This window comes from Hyalella azteca, unplaced genomic scaffold (genome assembly GCF_000764305.2).
Source record: "Hyalella azteca isolate HAZT.00-mixed unplaced genomic scaffold, Hazt_2.0.2 contig9753, whole genome shotgun sequence".
Classification (NCBI taxonomy): domain Eukaryota; kingdom Metazoa; phylum Arthropoda; class Malacostraca; order Amphipoda; family Hyalellidae; genus Hyalella; species Hyalella azteca.
The window spans coordinates 96,657-115,543 of record NW_025939815.1 but is presented as its reverse complement, the minus strand read 5'-3'; the positions used below and the strand labels follow the sequence as shown (position 1 = coordinate 115,543).

The 18,887-nt window shown below is 37.1% G+C and overlaps 1 protein-coding gene across 1 annotated transcript; it reads right to left on the bottom strand.

Annotated features, from left to right (window-relative positions):
- Positions 1 to 8,206: 8,206 nt before the first annotated feature.
- On the bottom strand, positions 8,207 to 12,514 carry LOC125178429. The gene is made up of 4 exons (XM_047882146.1): positions 12,379 to 12,514; positions 11,846 to 12,001; positions 10,913 to 11,092; positions 8,207 to 10,366 (listed from the first exon to the last, which is right to left on the bottom strand). Exons 1-4 carry the CDS (start codon positions 12,512 to 12,514, stop codon positions 10,131 to 10,133), a joined length of 708 nt encoding a protein of 235 aa, XP_047738102.1. The 3' UTR covers positions 8,207 to 10,130.
- Positions 12,515 to 18,887: the final 6,373 nt, after the last annotated feature.

The window sequence follows — 18,887 nt, the reverse complement described above, 5'->3', positions numbered from 1 at the left end:
TCTTTTGATAGAAGCAAACGGAACTTTATGGTTTGTTCCAGAGCAGGACGATCGAATTTACTTTTAACTCGAAGCATATCAGAATTATCAACGTAAACGTTCAACTGTAGGACAAGAGTTGGAATATCTTTCAATTTTTTATCTTTCTTTTCAAAGAAAGTGAAAATATCACGAAAGTGTAACTGTTGATCAAATTTTATCAAGTTTCGTTTAGCTTCAGTCAAAATGCTATCTTGGTCAATTGATGTAAATGCGGAAATCTTTGCGGATTTTTCTCGCGACATTGTGTTTTCAATCGATCAACAAATTTTTCCGTTGACGCTGCGCGTAGTCTGTTAAAGAGCCCGACCGAATTGAAATTATTTATAATTATTCGAAACTAAATCTTAGTTTTGTTTATACTACTAATCCTTTGCTAGCCTTAAGGCTCCAAAATATATTAAGATTGTCGTATTGGAATTTGAACCATGAAGAAGTAGTGAACAAACGCATCCTATACATAACTACTGAAAACTCCAGTCTAAAGACGTGCCTCGGCAGGCAATTGTATCCCAAACTCAACTGTTCTCACTCCCGACTATAAAAATCATACGAATTGCACAGCACAGTTCAGTATCATAACTACGCGCAAGAAAACAAGAGGCTGTGAGTTTGTCCATGTATTTAGCGCCAACACGCTCTGCAATTGTAATAAAAAANAATTTTATGTTGTACTAATTATTTATAGCTTTTAGAAATGGATACGCGTGATATTTACATAGTTGAGGAAGAAGTAAAATCAAGAAAGTCGATGCTTAGCGTACACGGGCAGTTTTTTCTGAGAAGTATTACATATTAAATGACAGCAGGAATATGTGCGACTAAAACTTGTTGTACATATAAGCTCAGCGGCGACAGCGTATTTTTAGCGCTGCGATAAATGGGGCGTAAACCCCATTAGCTCAGTGCACCCCATTAGCAGGGTGCACCCCATTAGCTCAGTGCACCCCATTAGCTGAGCGCACCCCATTAGCTCAGCGCACCCCATTAGCTCAGTGCACCCATTAGCTGGGCTTACCCCATTAGCTGGGCGCACCCCATTAGCTGGGCGCACCCCATTAGCTGGGCGCACCCCATTAGCTGGGCGCAGGTACGGTTCAAATATAGACGCAAGTTGATGGTAGGCCCACTTAAGGTTAGCTAGGTTATTGAAAGCAACCGCACAATTATCCATGTAAGACAACTGATAAATAAGCTTTTTGAGATCGCGCAACTTAGGCGCGTCTTTCTGAGAGTCTAAAACAAGAATTTTGTAAAGAGCAAGCATCAACAGAGTTGGTGAACACCTTAGCCCAAATGGGAGTCTGGCATTCTTGTAACAAACTAATGAAAAATTGCTTCTCTCTACATTGGCAAACCACAAAAAGAGCAATCTATTTTGATCCACATCTTCCAAGGCAATGTTATTGAATGCCTTTTTTAGGTCAAAGCACAAAATGAATGATTCAAATCGCAAATGGAGAAGAGCTGAAGTGATTTTCTGATTGAGATTGGGGCCACTGTGGATAGCCTGATTATGCGAGACATTGGAGTGACCGGGTTCACACAAATTAGATAGAAATACTACCCTACACTTCGTTGTTTCTCGGTCCATTTTAAATACAGGCATATGTGCCAGGAAATAACATTTGGGATGCTCACTTAGATATTGATCAAAATTGTCTATTCTCTCGATAATGCCTGCCTTCGCCTGTTCTCGAATTGCTTGATCCAGAAGTGCAAGTTTCTCTGGAGATTTACGTAATTTTTTCAAATTTGAAAACAAAATTTTCTCCGCGAGACTACGATTAGTATTTAATCTATCAGCAACTCTGGGATCCCAGAGCAAAGGCATAATTAAGCGGCCATCGGATTGACGTTTTGTATGATCGAGAGCAAATTTTAGCAATTTATCATTCAACTCAAATGAAGTTTCATCGTAAGCTTGCTTATCGACGTTAAGGATATCATTACAACGGGTCTCAAGTATCTCCACATCGGCACGATCTAATTCAGACTCAGTTATTTTATCACATTTAATTACTTCTGCGTCATCGACATCAGAGCCTAAAGCGTGGAGATTGACCGGTACTAGTCATGATTTCTTATTAAAAGCAATGAATGAAGTATCAACCGATGTTGCGGTACTCACGGAATCCCTGTGCGGTAAGCAGGGCAAATCTCGCATAATCTGTCTCACGTCTCCCTTTAGCATGATACCATGGGGAGTCCGAGAGAAGAGCGAGTAACCTTCTGTTCCAAACACCACTTCCGACTCCGGCAAGCAATGTCCACTCTTGGTTCCAAGAATGAACTGCACATTTGTTATACAATCGCTCCCTGAGAGGAGAAAGTCATCAGCCTGTCTCTTATACACATCTAGATGTGTATAAGAGACAGATGTGATATATAATGAAGAGAAGTGTGATATGAGATATATAATGAAGAGAAGTGTGATATGTGATATATAATGAAGAGAAGTGCAATAGTTTTTTTAAACGACGTTCATAGAAGAACATGTGTGCTTGTTGATTTATTCGTTTCTCCATTTCCTGAATGATAAAGTTGTTGACGGATTTAACATGTAAAGTATCAATAAAAAGGCTTTGTTTGCATAGTTTTATATTAATCGTCATACTCGTAAAGTTTCACTGATGTCTTACCGAACCGCGATCAGGTCGTCTAAAAGAGCTTTCTCGGGTTTAAAATTAATAAATTATCTTCGTTTATTTCGTGTAATGTTCTTATAAATACATACTATGTTAGGTGATTCGCTTGCATGGCCGTTGATTTAAATTTGATCTTGATTCATCATTTTTGCCTTTGATGGTTAAAATTGCACTTCGTTGTATGTCACAAAGTTCATTCTTCGTCACGACCACGACAAAAGAGAGTGTTAATAGATTCGAAGATTGCTTGCGCTGAGTGATGACGTTGAAGAAATTATCTTGTGAAAGAGACTCGCAAACAATTATTAATTAGGACGTTTCGGGAAATAAAATTATATTGTAATGATCTATATGACATTGAGCGTAAAATTTTCAGGCTTGCTCGGAAATTCTCTCGACTTTAACTCTCAACGCATCCTTAGAACGTATCCTTGGGTGTGGGTTTAATGCGTTATTTTGTAAATCCATTAATAAATTTCCTGAAAAACATTCGTGAAGAAATAAAGAGCTGTATATTTCCGAAATCTTTTGTATAGTGTTGCATCCTCTACAAAATGGACCCTCAAAAACACAGTTTAAAATTGGCTAGTTATAAGCCTGGAATAACTTTGGAAAAATCGAGCTATATAATCAGAACAGCATGAATCGGGCATAACTCTGCTATAACAACGCATATAAAATTAAATTGATTTAAAGATAACGTTTATTTCTTCTACTTGCGTAAGTAGCAATGACGTCTAGCACGAATTGAGTCGAAATTCGAATAGGAATTTAAACGTTCCTATTCCTAATATAGACAATGGAACTAAATCACGATTATCTTTGAATGAAAAACTTTACTTGTTTCGGATAAAATCTTGAAATTTAAAGGGATTCTATTGCGAAACGCTAATTCTTTCCTCGAAACGGAAATTTATAATCATTTTTTCAATATACGAATAATATTATGCTAAATTTATATTTAAAACCACCTTCAAGGAATGGCCTAATATCAGATTCAAAATTTATTATGAGTTTGCGAAGCGGGTCTGAGGTTCGTGTCAGGTTCACTCAAAACTCTGCGGACTCTGCTACCACACAGTCAAGTATACATCAAGACACATGGTTGCATGAGTGACACAGCAAAGGGAGTTTTGTCAGAGCATTTTATGCAATAAAGCTTTTAAATATCGTTTCTGATAACTTTTTATTGTTTCACCTCAAATGTACACGTTAAAACTGTATGACGCGTCACCCCAAATAAAGCACAGAGTAAGTGGCAATGAGGCTATGACCCGAAAAGCTTTAACTATTCAAAATTACCGAAAAACTAATCTTAGTTTTTTGTTTAAAAGCTAAGATATTTTGTCCAAGTCGTTCTCACATATATTATGAAAATTTCTGATTTAAAAAGATACCACAGAAAATTTTCTTTATACATTTTTTATACGAATAAATTTTTTATGAATACATTTTTTTATAAAAATAGAATCCATAGATTCTTCGCATTTGCAGGAGCTCAGGCTGTTCAAAAAACTTATGTTTCTATAAAAATATTTAGCAACATTTTTTCAATACTGCGCGCTGTACACGGGAATATAGACTTCGAGGATCACGAAAAATTGTCGATTGACGCCAAATTCCGCCTTATTGATCAGAGAAGTACGAAAATCCACGATTGTGGGTGGAAATTTTTCCATCAAAATAACAAAGTCACATCATTACAGGCCTTGCACTGTTTTTGGTTGTTATCAGTTTGAGAAAATTCTGCATACAAAGCTGGAAGAAGAATTTTCGGTTGGAATCTAGAAAAAATATGCAAATAAACTTGAAGTTCATCTATCGCAGAGGTTTCCAAGTGTTTGCACAATGATTGCGCCGTCAGTTAAGCATGGTGTAATAAGCATGTTCTTTCTTTCACAAATATTTTCCACATATGCTCACATATTTATTTATTCTATCATCCCATCACAAGCTTCGGTAAATTTATTTCTTACTCCCATTGGTAATTTGATTTTAGTTTGAGAACAACTGATGCACTGGGTGGACGTCTGGATTTTAATCCCATGACTTTAAGGAATCATAAACGTTTGCGCTAAGTTTGTTTGAAAGTTAAGATCCACTACAAAATCTATTTTAAGTTTGTGATCAATGGCAATAATTATTTTCAAAGTCACAAATTGAACAGAGGAGGAAATATTCCCCCAACGAAATAAGAACTCGTCTTGTTGAAAATGTGCCTTTATTCTTAAGATCAAAATATTCCGGTTGTCCGATTGGTTATAACTTAACAGCCTATTATCTTTAACTTGAAGTTTGAAGTTGACACCATATAGTTTAAAACCAAATTCGTTAATTAATATACAGTTGGGAATTTGGAGCCAGATTCATAAATTTCAATTAATGTTAGATGTATTAATCGCGGAAACCCTGCTACCACTATCAGTACTAATCATTTTTACATTCCGAGCAAAGAACCATCTACCCGGCCACAACGTCACGAAAATACGTCTGCGTCTAAACCAGTGGTTCCCAAAGTGGGCGATATCGCCCCCCTAGGGGCGGTGGAAAGATTTTGGGGGGCGATAAGGAAGAAGAGGGCGGTTGGGGGGCGATAGGGGGCGGCAAGTCGAAGTCAGAAGTTTGAACGTTTCTTTGACGATTTGTACACAACACGTGAAGCACATTATGACTCCCAGCGATGGTTTTTTCACCAAGATCTGTTTTTTAACCTCTCCTGGGTTTACGTCTCGGACAAATTAACGGCCGAACTCGTAGCCAATTTCCAAATTCAATGATCAAGGAATATCTCTCAAACTAATAAGCTCGATGGAACTTGGTACACGTATTCATAAGGACCGAACGGTAATGTTTAGCTCCTGAAATTTTTTTGAATAATTTGCCTTCATTTGTATTTGTCATAGTTATATGACAATACGGGCCGAAATTCACAGTGATCAAGGAATTTCTTTCAAACTACCGAACGGATTCGAATGAAATTTTGAATTTAAAGTCCTAACTACCGGACGGTAATGTTTGGCTCGGAAAAATTTTTTCGATTGTGCCTTCGTTCGCTAGTTTTTAGCGTATTTTCGCATTTATAGAAAAAGCGGCGCTATTGTGCTCGTCTTGTCCGTCTGTCCGCCCGTCTGTCTGTCCGTGACTTCATGTTTTCGTCGACGAGAAAATGCGCTCTCTGTCACTCACTGCAGTGAATACTGAGTTATATATTCTTCTTCATTTCAATTTCATTCGCGATTTTAAACAGCAATACGTGCTTAAATTCGCAGTAATCAAGAAATTTCTTCCAAACTGCTGAACATATTTGAACGAAATTTAGTACCTAACTTCAGCAACGGTGATGTATAGCTCGTTTCAATTTTTTCGATTTTGCCTTCGTTTGCGAGTTATACGGCTATACGTAAAGGGCTCTTGCATGGTTAAACCGGGCGGTAGAAAAGCTGGTCGTTTCTCCTATATTTGAATAATTCGCGAACGAAAGCAAAATAGAAAAATTGTCACGAGCTAAACATCACCGTTGGGAGGTTGGGTATACAAAGTTTCGTTGAAATCTGTTCAGTAGTTTAGAAGAAATTTCTTGATCGCCGCGAATTTGAGCCACAAACTTCCCGTCGATACGGGCCGAATATATGGAAGTGTGAAATCAAGATTGACGGCGAAATGAAAAAAATTGCAAACGAAGGTGAAATAAAAAAAATTATAAGCTAAAAAATCACCGCTTGGTGGTTTGGAATGCATATTCAAAATTTCGTTAAAATCTGTTCAGGAGTTGGGAAGAAATTCTTTGATCATTTCGAACTTTGGCCTGTATCGCAATATAACTCACGAATGAAGGCGAAATTTAAAAAATTTTCACGTGCTAAACATCACCATTAGGTCCTAATGAATACGTATTCCAATTTTCATTGAGCTGCGTTCATTAGTTTGGGAGATATTACTTGATAAATAATTGAATTTGGATATTGGTATTGAGACCGGCCACGAGTCCGGCCGCAAATTTGCCCGAGACGTCCTAGGTTTCTAGTGCTGAAACAGTTAAAACAGCTGAAAAACAAATTGGTTCACTCAATGAGTTCTATTTGTGAAATACACATTTGTGTTTAACCTCTATCTTTTAAAATTGCAGAGTACTAAATTTCAAGAAAGAGGCGCATTTTTTATATGTGTCTGTGGGGGGCGCTAGAAATTCAATAGGGAGCCAAAGGGGGCGCCAGCCTGAAAAAGTTTGGGAACCACTGGTCTAAACAATCAGTCTCTAGCAACAGATGCTGAGGTCAACAAGTGCCTCCATGCAGTCATTTCCGATTTGTCACGTTCGACTCCTTTGCCACTAAACATCTTGGCCAGTCCCTATGAAGAGATAGGGAGTTCGGTGGAGTGACTGGCGGCGGGATGACGGAGGCCTTCTACGTTGCTACCTTCGGCGCTACCGTCTTTGACATCTATCGTTCGGACTAACGGCGGTGGAAGTGTGACGCGACAGCAATGACCGCACGGCAAAGATCCGATGGACGTCTGAGGTGGTGGCAGGTGATAGTCGCGCATTACCTTGTTACTCTTAGAGTCTAATCCGGCACCAACACCTCCACTTGCTCCTTAAGAACCTACATTTTACCGGAGGATTTGAAGAATGAACATACTCCAAATTCCCAAATGACTATTATCAATTTCGTATTATTACCTGATTCTTAATGTTACCTAATTCTTGTCGTTACCTAAATCTTACAATTACCTTATACGTACTATTGCCTAGCTCGTACTATTGAACTATTACCTAAACTATCATTTACCCAAGTAGCCATTACCTTAATTGTTACCTTAACGTTTTACCGACTAGCTCCAGTGCTTGTGCTCTTTCTTACCTAACTTTAAAGCCTTACCTTACCAGCTAGCAATGTAGCACTGAGCTTATTACCTAGTATCATTACCTCGAGAAAATATTTCTCTCCCCAAGATATTGAACGGTTTCCATTACCTCGTGTACTTGTCATTACTTATGTATATTTTCTGATTTAATCAAGGTTTAATATTCGGGTTCAAAATTCTTACCAATTCAAGTTGTTTTGCGTCTCTCATTATTTTATTATTTGACAGTTGCGCTTCATCCTCCTTTTCGGAACCGCGGGTGGCGGAGGGTCGGGGGGAGCGCCACCGACAGGCTTGACACGTTGTCCTCGCCGACCGTCATTTTCACTATAGCTTCATTCGTCCGTTGAATAAACATTCTTTGAATTGAAACTTGATTTATCCCCACTTGCCATAGTCGTCGAAACGTCTTGCATGGTTTACAAAGCAACATGGTCTTTGAAATACAATAATAGCTTTTCTGCCAATGTCTTATTATTTTTTGACATTTTTATGTAGGTAATGAACCTATATGTTTGAAATGTGAACCTTGTGTCCAGCAGCAAATTGAAAAGTAAAAAAAATTGACGTTGAAATTCAATTTATTAATGAATAAATAATAAAAGAATATATGAAATAAATAATTAACTGATATACAGGAATAAGAAGTCGATGAAATTTATCTTTGCTATTCTCCCAACAAATAACATGGTAAAGCTATGTCTGCAGTATTTATAATAATATTGGGAGGTATAATGATATATTAGTTTACATTATAAATGGGTTCGCTGGCAAAGTATTCAAGACACGAACCATGACTGAAACTTTGGTACTTGCCTGTGCGGTAATCGACGTGCAAGGTCACCTCAACGATCGACATATGTCATGTCTGCACACTGATCGACATGTCATGTCTGCACGCTGATCGACATGTCATGTCTGCACACTGATCGACATGTCATGTCTGCACACTGATCGACATATGTCATGTCTGCACACTGATCGACATGTCATGTCTGCACACATAATTGGTCTGTTCATTCCAATGCATCGGGCAAGTCTCAAGTGTTCCAAGCAGTTGATAAATATTTCGTGTATACTTCGCCTGATCGCACTGTGAAATACTTGAGAAAATCCGGCTTTGCATTTGTGTTGTGAGGCAATTCCTCACTCATAGAAAGGTGCGATTAATTGAAACATGTGATTATCAAAATGTCTGGAAACGGACTCCTGTCAAAATTGTGCATATAGAATTAATATTTTAAGACGAACAATACTTAGTGCTAATCTAAATAAAAATACTGCTATGCAACACTAACGTATATAGATATTACGTATATATAACGTAATAATGCTAAGCAACATTAACGTCTTTATATTTAGAGCGTGTATAATTTTAATACGATATTTTTCGTATGATGCCGAACGCTCGTTTTTCTACGGAAATTGTCAAGATCCTACTACACTGAATTGTATAAACATTTTAATTGTGATTCCTTGATTATAATAACTATCAATATTATAGCTTATTATCAAAATAAGGAATTCCTTGCGATACATATAACATGAATAAGCATAAGACAGACGAAAATAATTTGAATTTACAGCGAAATGTTGATTTAATTAATCAATAAAATCCGACTAAATGATGTTGGATTAAGTTTATACTCCATAAAATTGCCAATGAGCTCGTCATAAGCAACGGCCTATATGTTATGCACTTTTTGCTCACCCAAGGATCATTTCCAATCATAGGACAAATTATTCCTAAACCGAATTACTTTGATACCTGTGAAATGGGTTATCGCAATCATAAAACACACAAAAACAAATCTATATGCTCCAACTAAATTATAAACACGGGAGTAATTGGGAGATAACGGTAAGATAGTAGCGAGATGAAACTAAATTCTTCATGATATCGCTCTGTATAAGAAAACTTCGACTGATGTTATAATGAGACATCATAAATATAAGGTCGATTTTCAAAATTCAATATTCTGAAATTTCCAGAATTTATTAATTATCTACTCATGTATCGGAGATATTCACTGCAAAATAAGCAAAAAGTGCCTGATAATTACTAGAATTGGGAAGAAAAAAACCTCACGAAGCAAGTATTTTGCTTTGCTTTTTCTTGAGCCACCACGGTCCGTTTCAAGTAGTTGGTGTTGTGCCAGATACATTTTGGCAATGAGTTATAAATACAAATGTTGAATTCCGACCTTTGCCGAGACATAAATCTTCAAACACTCCCGAAATGGCATCCTATAATTTGCAAATAAATTCTATTTATTTAGTAAAATGCTGATTAACTATTAAAATACAAAGAGTTATCTGATTAATGTCACAATAAGTCATCAATTTCATTTCCCGCGTTGGAGATTGGTTGCAGTAACAGCATTAACATATTAATATATTTTTCGCAAGGACTGACAAAACCAGAAAGACATGTACCGACACGCTCCAATTCAAACTTTCTTGCCTGTCTTCGAAACCCGCTCTGTTTGTAAATTCAAGTCGCGACAAAATATATGTACCCTATTAGAGATTCACAAACGGCAGAAATGGCTGCTTCACTCAATCAAGCTACTGTCCTCAGTTTTGCTTACACAAAAACTGCATTTGACCTGCACACGACGTATCGGCCACATCGTAGAAGAATCCAGTAGAGGGACGGAAATATAGCATGGCGCAGTCGGTATTTTCATTTGGATCTCTCGGGTTCCAGTAGGGCGATGGGTGAGTGGCTTCGATGGTTCCGCCTCCGAACCATTTCCAAGTTGTGCTGTTCCCAAGTCGAGTCAAGCCAATCCAAAATTTATTCGGTGGGACTGTAAAAAATTACTATCATTGAACTAAGAATCGAAATTTGACTCAACTATCTACCCAATGACATTTGCGTCAGTATTGATTGAGACCTATTTTTTAGTACGAGTGCAAAAGACATCATTGGTAAGGCACTGCCCTTGTATGGTCGAAAGGTGATTAGGCATAACGTACATTAATTTGTGAGTGTTCATCCGTGCTCTCCGAGTATTACAAAATTTTATAAATAAAATTTCGCACAATGGGTGCACATGCTTAGAATATATAAAAAAGGTTTGCTCGCGGAAATTTCGCAAGAATGCTTAGTTAAAAATACAGCAAAACAATTAAATTCTTCTTTTTATATTTAGATCGTATCATTTCAATTCAAAACGAATTGGAGGGATAAAATCGTTCGCTAATATCAAATATTCATAATAATTTAATGAATGAAATAAACCTTATGAAAAATCTGTCAGCAGGCGAAATCAGGTATTCAATTACGATCCCTCCGGAAATTTTCGCTAGGAAAAGGACCCTAATCTACGTGCTCACAACCTATCATAACTCACCAACAAATGTTTTCTTAAGGTAGTTCCGCATGGCGTTGAAGTCGATGAGGAAGTTGGCGGTGAAGAGTTGGGAGTCGGAGGGACAGGACGCGGCGGCGGCGGTGAAGTTCAGTGCGGCGGTGGAGACGTAAATGCAGCCCACGTTGTCCACAAGCGTGAAGCCAGGCAGGCATACCAGGCCTCGTTCCCAAATATAAATTGTGTTGAAAATTACTACCTAGTTTTCATTTTTATGCATGTGTGCCAGAACCAGTATATGAATTGAGTTGAAATTAGTTTTCGGCCAATTTACAGCTGAAAATATACATAAGTAAAATCTGTCAGTAATCATGAGTTTAAACAAATAAAAGAGGAATCTTTTATTGTTTGATCTAAAAATCTGACGATTTGTACTAAAAGATGGATAGAGAAACTAGAAATGGAGAAAATTTGATATTATAATGCTGAACGCTCTAGGTTGTGTAAAACTTAGTTAATTAGTTGCATCAAGTGCATCGTGCATCAAGTGGCCCAAATGAGGGCGGATGAACGATAATCAGAGGCGAAGATCCATCGTGGCCTGAGACTGCTATGTCCCAAACAAATACTAAGAGGTACTAAGGCTACTAAGTTCAGAAAATGAATGGGCGCGTAAAATATTAATATAACTGTTTTGCCAAATGTGTGATTTATTATTTAATAATTAAGTTTATGTAAAGATTGATTTAATTTTAGAACTTGAGTGCAGTTTTGCTTTCCATTGCTCAACACACATCACGAGACAATATTCAAACGAGCGGGGATTGTGTAAATTAGTCGGACTGGCAAATTTAACCTAAAGTTATGTTCATGTCCAAAGTGAATAACATGAAGCTAAAAGAAAATTTGTTAAAGTTACAACTGACATGCTCGAGTTTAGAATTTTTGAATATATTTTTATGAAACTATATTTACGTTTGTAGAAAACCTTGCTATCGGGAGCAGGAACCGTAAGATTGGTGGTGGCGTCAGCGACGGTTTCGTCAGTGAAGGAGCAGTGGAAGTGGCGTGGTGGCTGACGCCTGATGGCCACCGCGACGCATGCGTCCCGGCACAGCGCGCGACACTCGCCTGGAAAGGTAAATACTTTTGCACAATTATTCTTCCCTCCAACTTTTGTTCATGAGAAGTTGCCATATGTTTCAAAATTACGTATAATTTCAGCGTTTTCTATGAAAATTAAATGCTATTTGATGTTCCAATGCGTGTCTTAAACACGCCGTGCTTTCCCAAGTTCAACAACTGTCATCAATTTTGACTACACACTTTTCATCAGTTAACGGTCAATGGGAATGTATTTTAAGAAGTTTCAACTTTTTGGATCTCACAATTTATCATAGGCTAATGTTTTTCTCTATAAAGCAAGACGAGTACTAAAACAAAACAAATAAGAAAACAAAGCGAATACTTTTTCATGCTATTTATAAATATCATCTAATTAAACTCACACGGACGCTGCACGACCGCGCTGCTCGAGATCGCAGTTGCGGCAATTTCCGCGCCCATGAAAGTCCTGAACGTATAAGCTGAGCCCTCCTCGATGCTGCAGCAGACGCACAGCAGCGCCCCGAGCGCCGCAAGCATTGTCTTGGGTCTGGAATCATATAGTCATATATAAATGAACGAAATGATTGACTTAATTGGGTCTGGGATCATATAGTCATATATAAATGAACGAGGTGATTGTCTTGGGTCTGGGATCATATAGTCATATATAAATGAACGAAATGATTGACTTGGGTCCGGTTTCATGGTCATTGGCAAATCTAGAATGAGAGCTCATTTCAGTGGCGAACATGCAATAGCTGATCATCCCGCAAAAATATTAGTGTAGTGCTGCAGTTGCGAAACAAAAACGGATAGTAATATATCAAATTATATTGTGTTTAATACTTTGTTAAGGTACTCGTTTAGAATTATGGGAATTTTTGACCTCAATGTCACTCATAATATTCACTGTTGTGATATTTTATATCCACATGTCCAATGAAATGGCTGACACTCTCTCATGTTTTGTTAAATAAATTAGTTACTTACATTAATTAATTACAACTAAATATAGTGTAATTGTTCTTAATCAAAATTTGTTATTAATTGATATTTTTTGACTGGCCACCTTGAAAAATATCTAGAAAATGAGGTTGAGTGACTGCGGCCTTTCAGTCACGACCTCTCACTCATTGAATATTCTATAAGCTGATCGACGACACGAAGCATATCTGATTCTTTTGCACCTCATAGCACGAGTTTGACATTCCGAAGGTAATTCTATGCTTGGGTATACGTGCGGTGATATTATTTGATTGCTTATACCGAATATTGTATGCGAATTTAAGAGAAAAAATACCTCGAACATTCGCTCATTTTACCTATGAATTTGATAAAGCAGCGAAATCGTCGGTTCTAATAAATTTGCTCGTGGTGACGAAGCAACGTAAAGGAATGAGGTGTAAAATTTATATAACCTGACTTGACAGAATGATGAACAGACTTAAGTGGAACAGAAAAACTGTCGATAAGCTAATTTATGGAAAATTTGGAGTGCGTATCGTCTCAACACGCAATTTAAAATTGTTTTTGTCAAATAATCCAACGGATCTGAAACCATCACGTCATTTTTGAAAATAAATACCTCAGAAACCAGCTATCAATAAAGGATACGGGAATATTTGATCATCCCCAGTCCTTTTATTAACGAGTAACGTTCAATTTTTATACATTCTCAAACCAGCCAATAAAATTAATAATCGCGGCCGTTCAATAACAAGCGATAATTTACTTTTCTTGTATTCTCGTCTTTTTTTGCGTAGATTGTGACATTCGCCAGTCAATACCTTTCATGGCCTCGCGTTGGACCTATAGACACACGTTTAAAATACTCGCTTTACAAACTGTGATTAACACACACTTTATTATGTGAACATATGCAAACATTAGAATGATATCGGCAACATATATAGGCTGCGTGATCACTAGCAGCTGAGGGCATGAATGTAACGCACGACAGATATGTATTTGCTGAATTGCAGTTAGGTATTTACTCAGACTTTTTTAGATCAATGTTCTTAGATGTTGTTGGTTCAATTATTCGGCTGTGGCAAACACGATCGAGCAAATAGGAGAATTAAAATAAAATATTGCTTTGGACTATACCAACATTGTTTTAAGTTAAAGTGAAGGAGAAACTTGGAAAAAAAATATATTCAACACCTATTTTCGACACTTCATGGCCTATTAATCGTTCTACCGTCAATGACGCATAATTAAGCCGCCATCGTTTTTCTACTTCTCCTAACTTGCGCGCTTGTAGTGAAACCGATATAATATTGATCAGAGATAATATTGGTTGTAAGTTTCCACAGATAAAGAAGTAATAAAAACGATGTTTTATTAGACTATAAAGTTCATTCTAATATTTTGTAATAATGATACATCGATTCTTGGAGGATGGCGACATAAATTGAGACCTCGACGGTAACTTGGTTTAAGTGAAGTCCAGAAAATTAGTTTTGTATTAAAATTTCTTATTAGTTTGTATCAATATATCGAACAAAAATATTTTTCGTTGGCGTTGGTAGATCGAAAATCAAGTTACCGAAAGACGTTTTTAATATGTTAATAATGTTTCGAATGTCTCAACATTTATTATCAAGATGCATGATGCATTGCACGTGCACTAAAATTCGAATCGACATAAGTACAAAATCATATACGATACTACTCAAAATTGAGATTTAGATCGAAAAAAATTATGAAAAGGTGAAGATGCTCAATTAAGAGGTTCATGAAAACGAAATAATAAATATTATATAGGAACGAATATTTATGTTAGCGAGAACTATTATCCATTCAAATTAAATTAATATAGGCCGCCCAACGGTAAATTTAATTTTTCCTAACATAGTTGTCCCAACGGTAAATTTAGTTTTTCCTAACATAGTTGTATTCCTATATAAGAGTGTCTTTATAGTCTTTGATGTTTTCAATTAAAATCCTGCGCTCATGAAAAACTTAACATTTGTAGCGATAGGATGAATCTAAATACACGGTTTTCATAACACCATAATAATTTCTTTTGGAATTTAAATAACTAATAATTAACACAAATTTTACACTTAAGATTCAGGGGTCCGGAATGTGGGATCAAGCGCTGTTGTGTTTAGGACGGGAGTGATCATGACTGCGAGGGGCCGAGGGCGAGCTGTTGACAGCTGATATGGTGACAACGGAATGTCAAACCCAGTGCTGGGTGATGTGTGGTCTACGTAGGCTTAGGGAAGAGGCGAATTGTGCTCAGCGTTATGCTGTTGTGTATAGGACGCTGTTGAGAGCGTAATTTCGAGTCAGATAGGTTGTTGGGAGCATATCTTCTATAATGCCGTTACGTATGATGCTGGAATTTAGCTTTAACATCAATTGACTTTGGTCACACGTTTCTTAAAATGTCATATTTGAATACTGGAATATGTATTGAGGAATAAGCAACTCAATAATCATTTTAAAATTTTAGCACTAAAGTGAAATTATGCTGAATCATATACGTCTAAGTTTATGTATGAAGGCTTTGTAGCAACTCTAGAAATTGTGTGATTGGAAAATCCCTGACAAAGATTCGTTTGCCATGTGCGCAGATGAAAAATAAAAATCTTGAGGCCAATTCTCAAAACGTTGTTTTCCATGCCACCCTAATAACCTCGGAATTGTTCGCACGGGACGATATGCACCTAAAGTACATTTCACTGATAGCGACGACGGCGTGATTAAAGTTTACAAATCTCTTCGTCATTAATATGAAATTGTTCTAGATTAACTTGGGGAAAGAGGAAGAAATTAGTGAAGTAAATTGGCAATTTCGAATTTTTGTGCATATACATACATTCACTTGTGTTTTTAATAATATACTTTAAACGCTTAATTCTTAATCAACTAATATTATTACGAGAAAAATTATTCAAAAATGAGTTGCCAATTCACAAATTATATGGAAAATTAGAATTAGGCTTTGGTCGGTATTCGTACTTTAAACATTATTTGCACTAATCGAAAATAATATTTAGCAAAAATAGAGTAATTACATTTACAAATAAAATTTTCCTGATGATGACTGAGAAGGATATTCTGCTTATATAATTCGTCCGCTGTTGAACTCATTCATAGTTCGACTAAAAACAGCCTCTAAATAGCGCATGAATTGAACGTCTGACTGACAACCGCCACCGCAGTAACGACAAAACCAAAGCCAAAATTTTTCATTAATGTGACGCAAAAGTTTATTTATAATTTAGCTGATTTTTCAGTACTTCGTACTCCCGTACTCTTGGTGCGTCTTGAATTGAATATTTTTGAATTATATCCGTTGAACTTCTGATACTTGGATGATACGCCGTTGTCATTTTGAGCACGAGTGCAAACTTATTTATAGATTGCGGAATTGGGACTTATATTGAATAAGTGATTGATTCATCTCATTTCATTACATCACTCCATCTGTACATATTACATATTTTTCTAGATATGAGCGTTGAATCTCTGAAAAGTGACGCGGTCATTGCTACTTCAAGCACTACTAACGAGTGCTAAATTTTGATGTGAAGTGCGGATTGGTGATTTATGTTGAACAAGTTATTGATTCATCTTATTTCCTCACTCTGTGTATTACATATTTTTCGAGATAAGAGCGTTGTCCCTCTGAGAAGTGACGCCTCATTGCTGAGTGTTGTGTTAAGTCATGATGTGGAGCTAGTGCATGCGGAGTGGTGATTCATGTTGAACAAGATCGATTCATCATATTTCATCACTCCGTCTTCTCTGTGTTAGAGGCTTTCGTAGCCATAAACGTTGAACCTCCTAAACCTAGATGCAGTAATGAGTATAGTCGTGTCGCTATGAGTATACTCGTGTTTGAAGCAATACACCTGATCGAGTGATATGTGTAGAACTAGGAGTGTAGATCTGCGGCAGTATCAGCGCTTTATTTTTTCTACGTAACCGCGCCGAGCTGCTCCATTACATAAGTTGGGAGATATAAACACAACATCCAAAGTCTTACACTGCCCTGGGTAGTGCTCATTCGGTGCCAAGTGTTGCCGTACAATCCTTAGTATCCTTAGTATTTGTTTGGGACATAGCAGTCCCAGGCCACGATGGATCGCCGCCTCTGATTATCGTTCATCCGCCCTCATTTGGGCCACCTGATGCACGATGCTGTTGCTTGCTTCTCGCCGCTGGTAGTGGTGCAGCGAAGGTAATTGTTCTGTTTTTGTTGTAGTATTTGTAAAATAAAAAAATGTGATTTCTATTGATTTTCTAGTGATTCTAAAATGCTTGATATCTATTATGGCAGAGACTACTTACCCATTTTATTTAATTTTACAAATACTACAGCAATTTCAGCTTTTAAGAATTTCTCTAATTGGGTTTGAGACTTGTGGCGTCAGAAGCACCTCCCAGACTGTCCTCCGTGAAAGATGTCCTTCTTTGAATTTCAAATAACGGTTCCGCCCACGGTCATTCTGTCGTGCAACCTAAGCGCAAATCAAATAAAATTTTAATTTATTAAAATTTGAAATAAAATTGAATAATAAATTATCAGATTGGCGTTAAAAAAATTTTCCTCCCAGCTAAGTAATATGCTACGATTGTTTCGAATCCTGCAGCCTTGATATGCGATTCGATGCACTTGATGGAGGTGATATATGAAACTCTTACATTCAAGCTCAAATTTATATTGTAATTAATTAATTAAAACACTTGGTTAAGTTCAGGCTTGAACGAGAGAAGCCACAACTTGCCACAGATCGATGCTCGCACTTGAGGTTGTGGTCATGCTGAACATTTAAGCTTATGTGAGCGTAGAAGATTAGGCCATTAGGCCTGTAGCCGATTCTAAACATCGTATAATTTTCACAGCTTTTTGCGGGTCTCAAACACCAACTCACTGCTACAATATTTACTGTGCTCAACTGCAGGCTACCTCACCGATTGCGACCAGAACTTTTCAGAGTTGGCTGCTGGTATATAACCCGCCACTCGCTGCACCTATTTTGATGCTCCGAACTACTCTGCCGTCAATTGTCTAATTATCTCATTTGAGACAAATCTCAACAGTTTCTCGCACATTTAATTTTAATATATTCGGTTTGGTCAAGGCGCATATGGACTTAGTCGGGGGTTGGACTAGACCTCGAACTTCGCAACGGTCGAGGGATAAAATAACGAGACTGGAGATGAAAGTTTTGGATTCGAAACCAAATGCGTTGCAAAAATTGTGTAACGAACTCATCAACAGCTTGGTTAGGATCTTGAAATTCAACAGTTTGGCCAAGCACTTACTTTTCATCGCTTGCTTGATCAAGCTCTTACTTTTCATCCATTGCATGGTCAAGCTCTTACGTCTCATCGATTGCTTGGTCAAGCTCTTACTTTTCATCCATATTGCTTGGTCAAGCTCTATACNTACACATCTAGATGTGTATAAGAGACAGGTCAAGCTCTATAGTTTTCATCCATTGCTTGGTCAAGCTCTTACTTTTCATCCATATTGCTTGGTCAAGCTTTATAGTTTTCATCCATTGCTTGGTCAAGCTCTTATTTTTCATCCATATTGCTTAGTCAAGCTCTATAGTTTTCATCCATTGCTCGATCAAGCTCTTACTTTTCATCAGGAGCCTGGTCAGCTCTTTTATTTTTGAGCAGCTTATTCTGCAGTTTTGTGATTGTTTCTGTTTCTCACGTAAAAGTTAACAATTGACAAGCTTTCCCGTCAAATAAAAATTAGTCTTACTTTTTATTCAATCATAACAAAAATGAGACAAATAAAGTTTTCTCAGATCCGTATTTTATTATATTCCTCAAAAATAATTTATGAATATTTTTTACCTGAAGTAATTCAGGCATCATAGAGTTTATATGTCAAAATTGCCTAAAATTATTAAACATCTCACAAAAAGCCGATCCA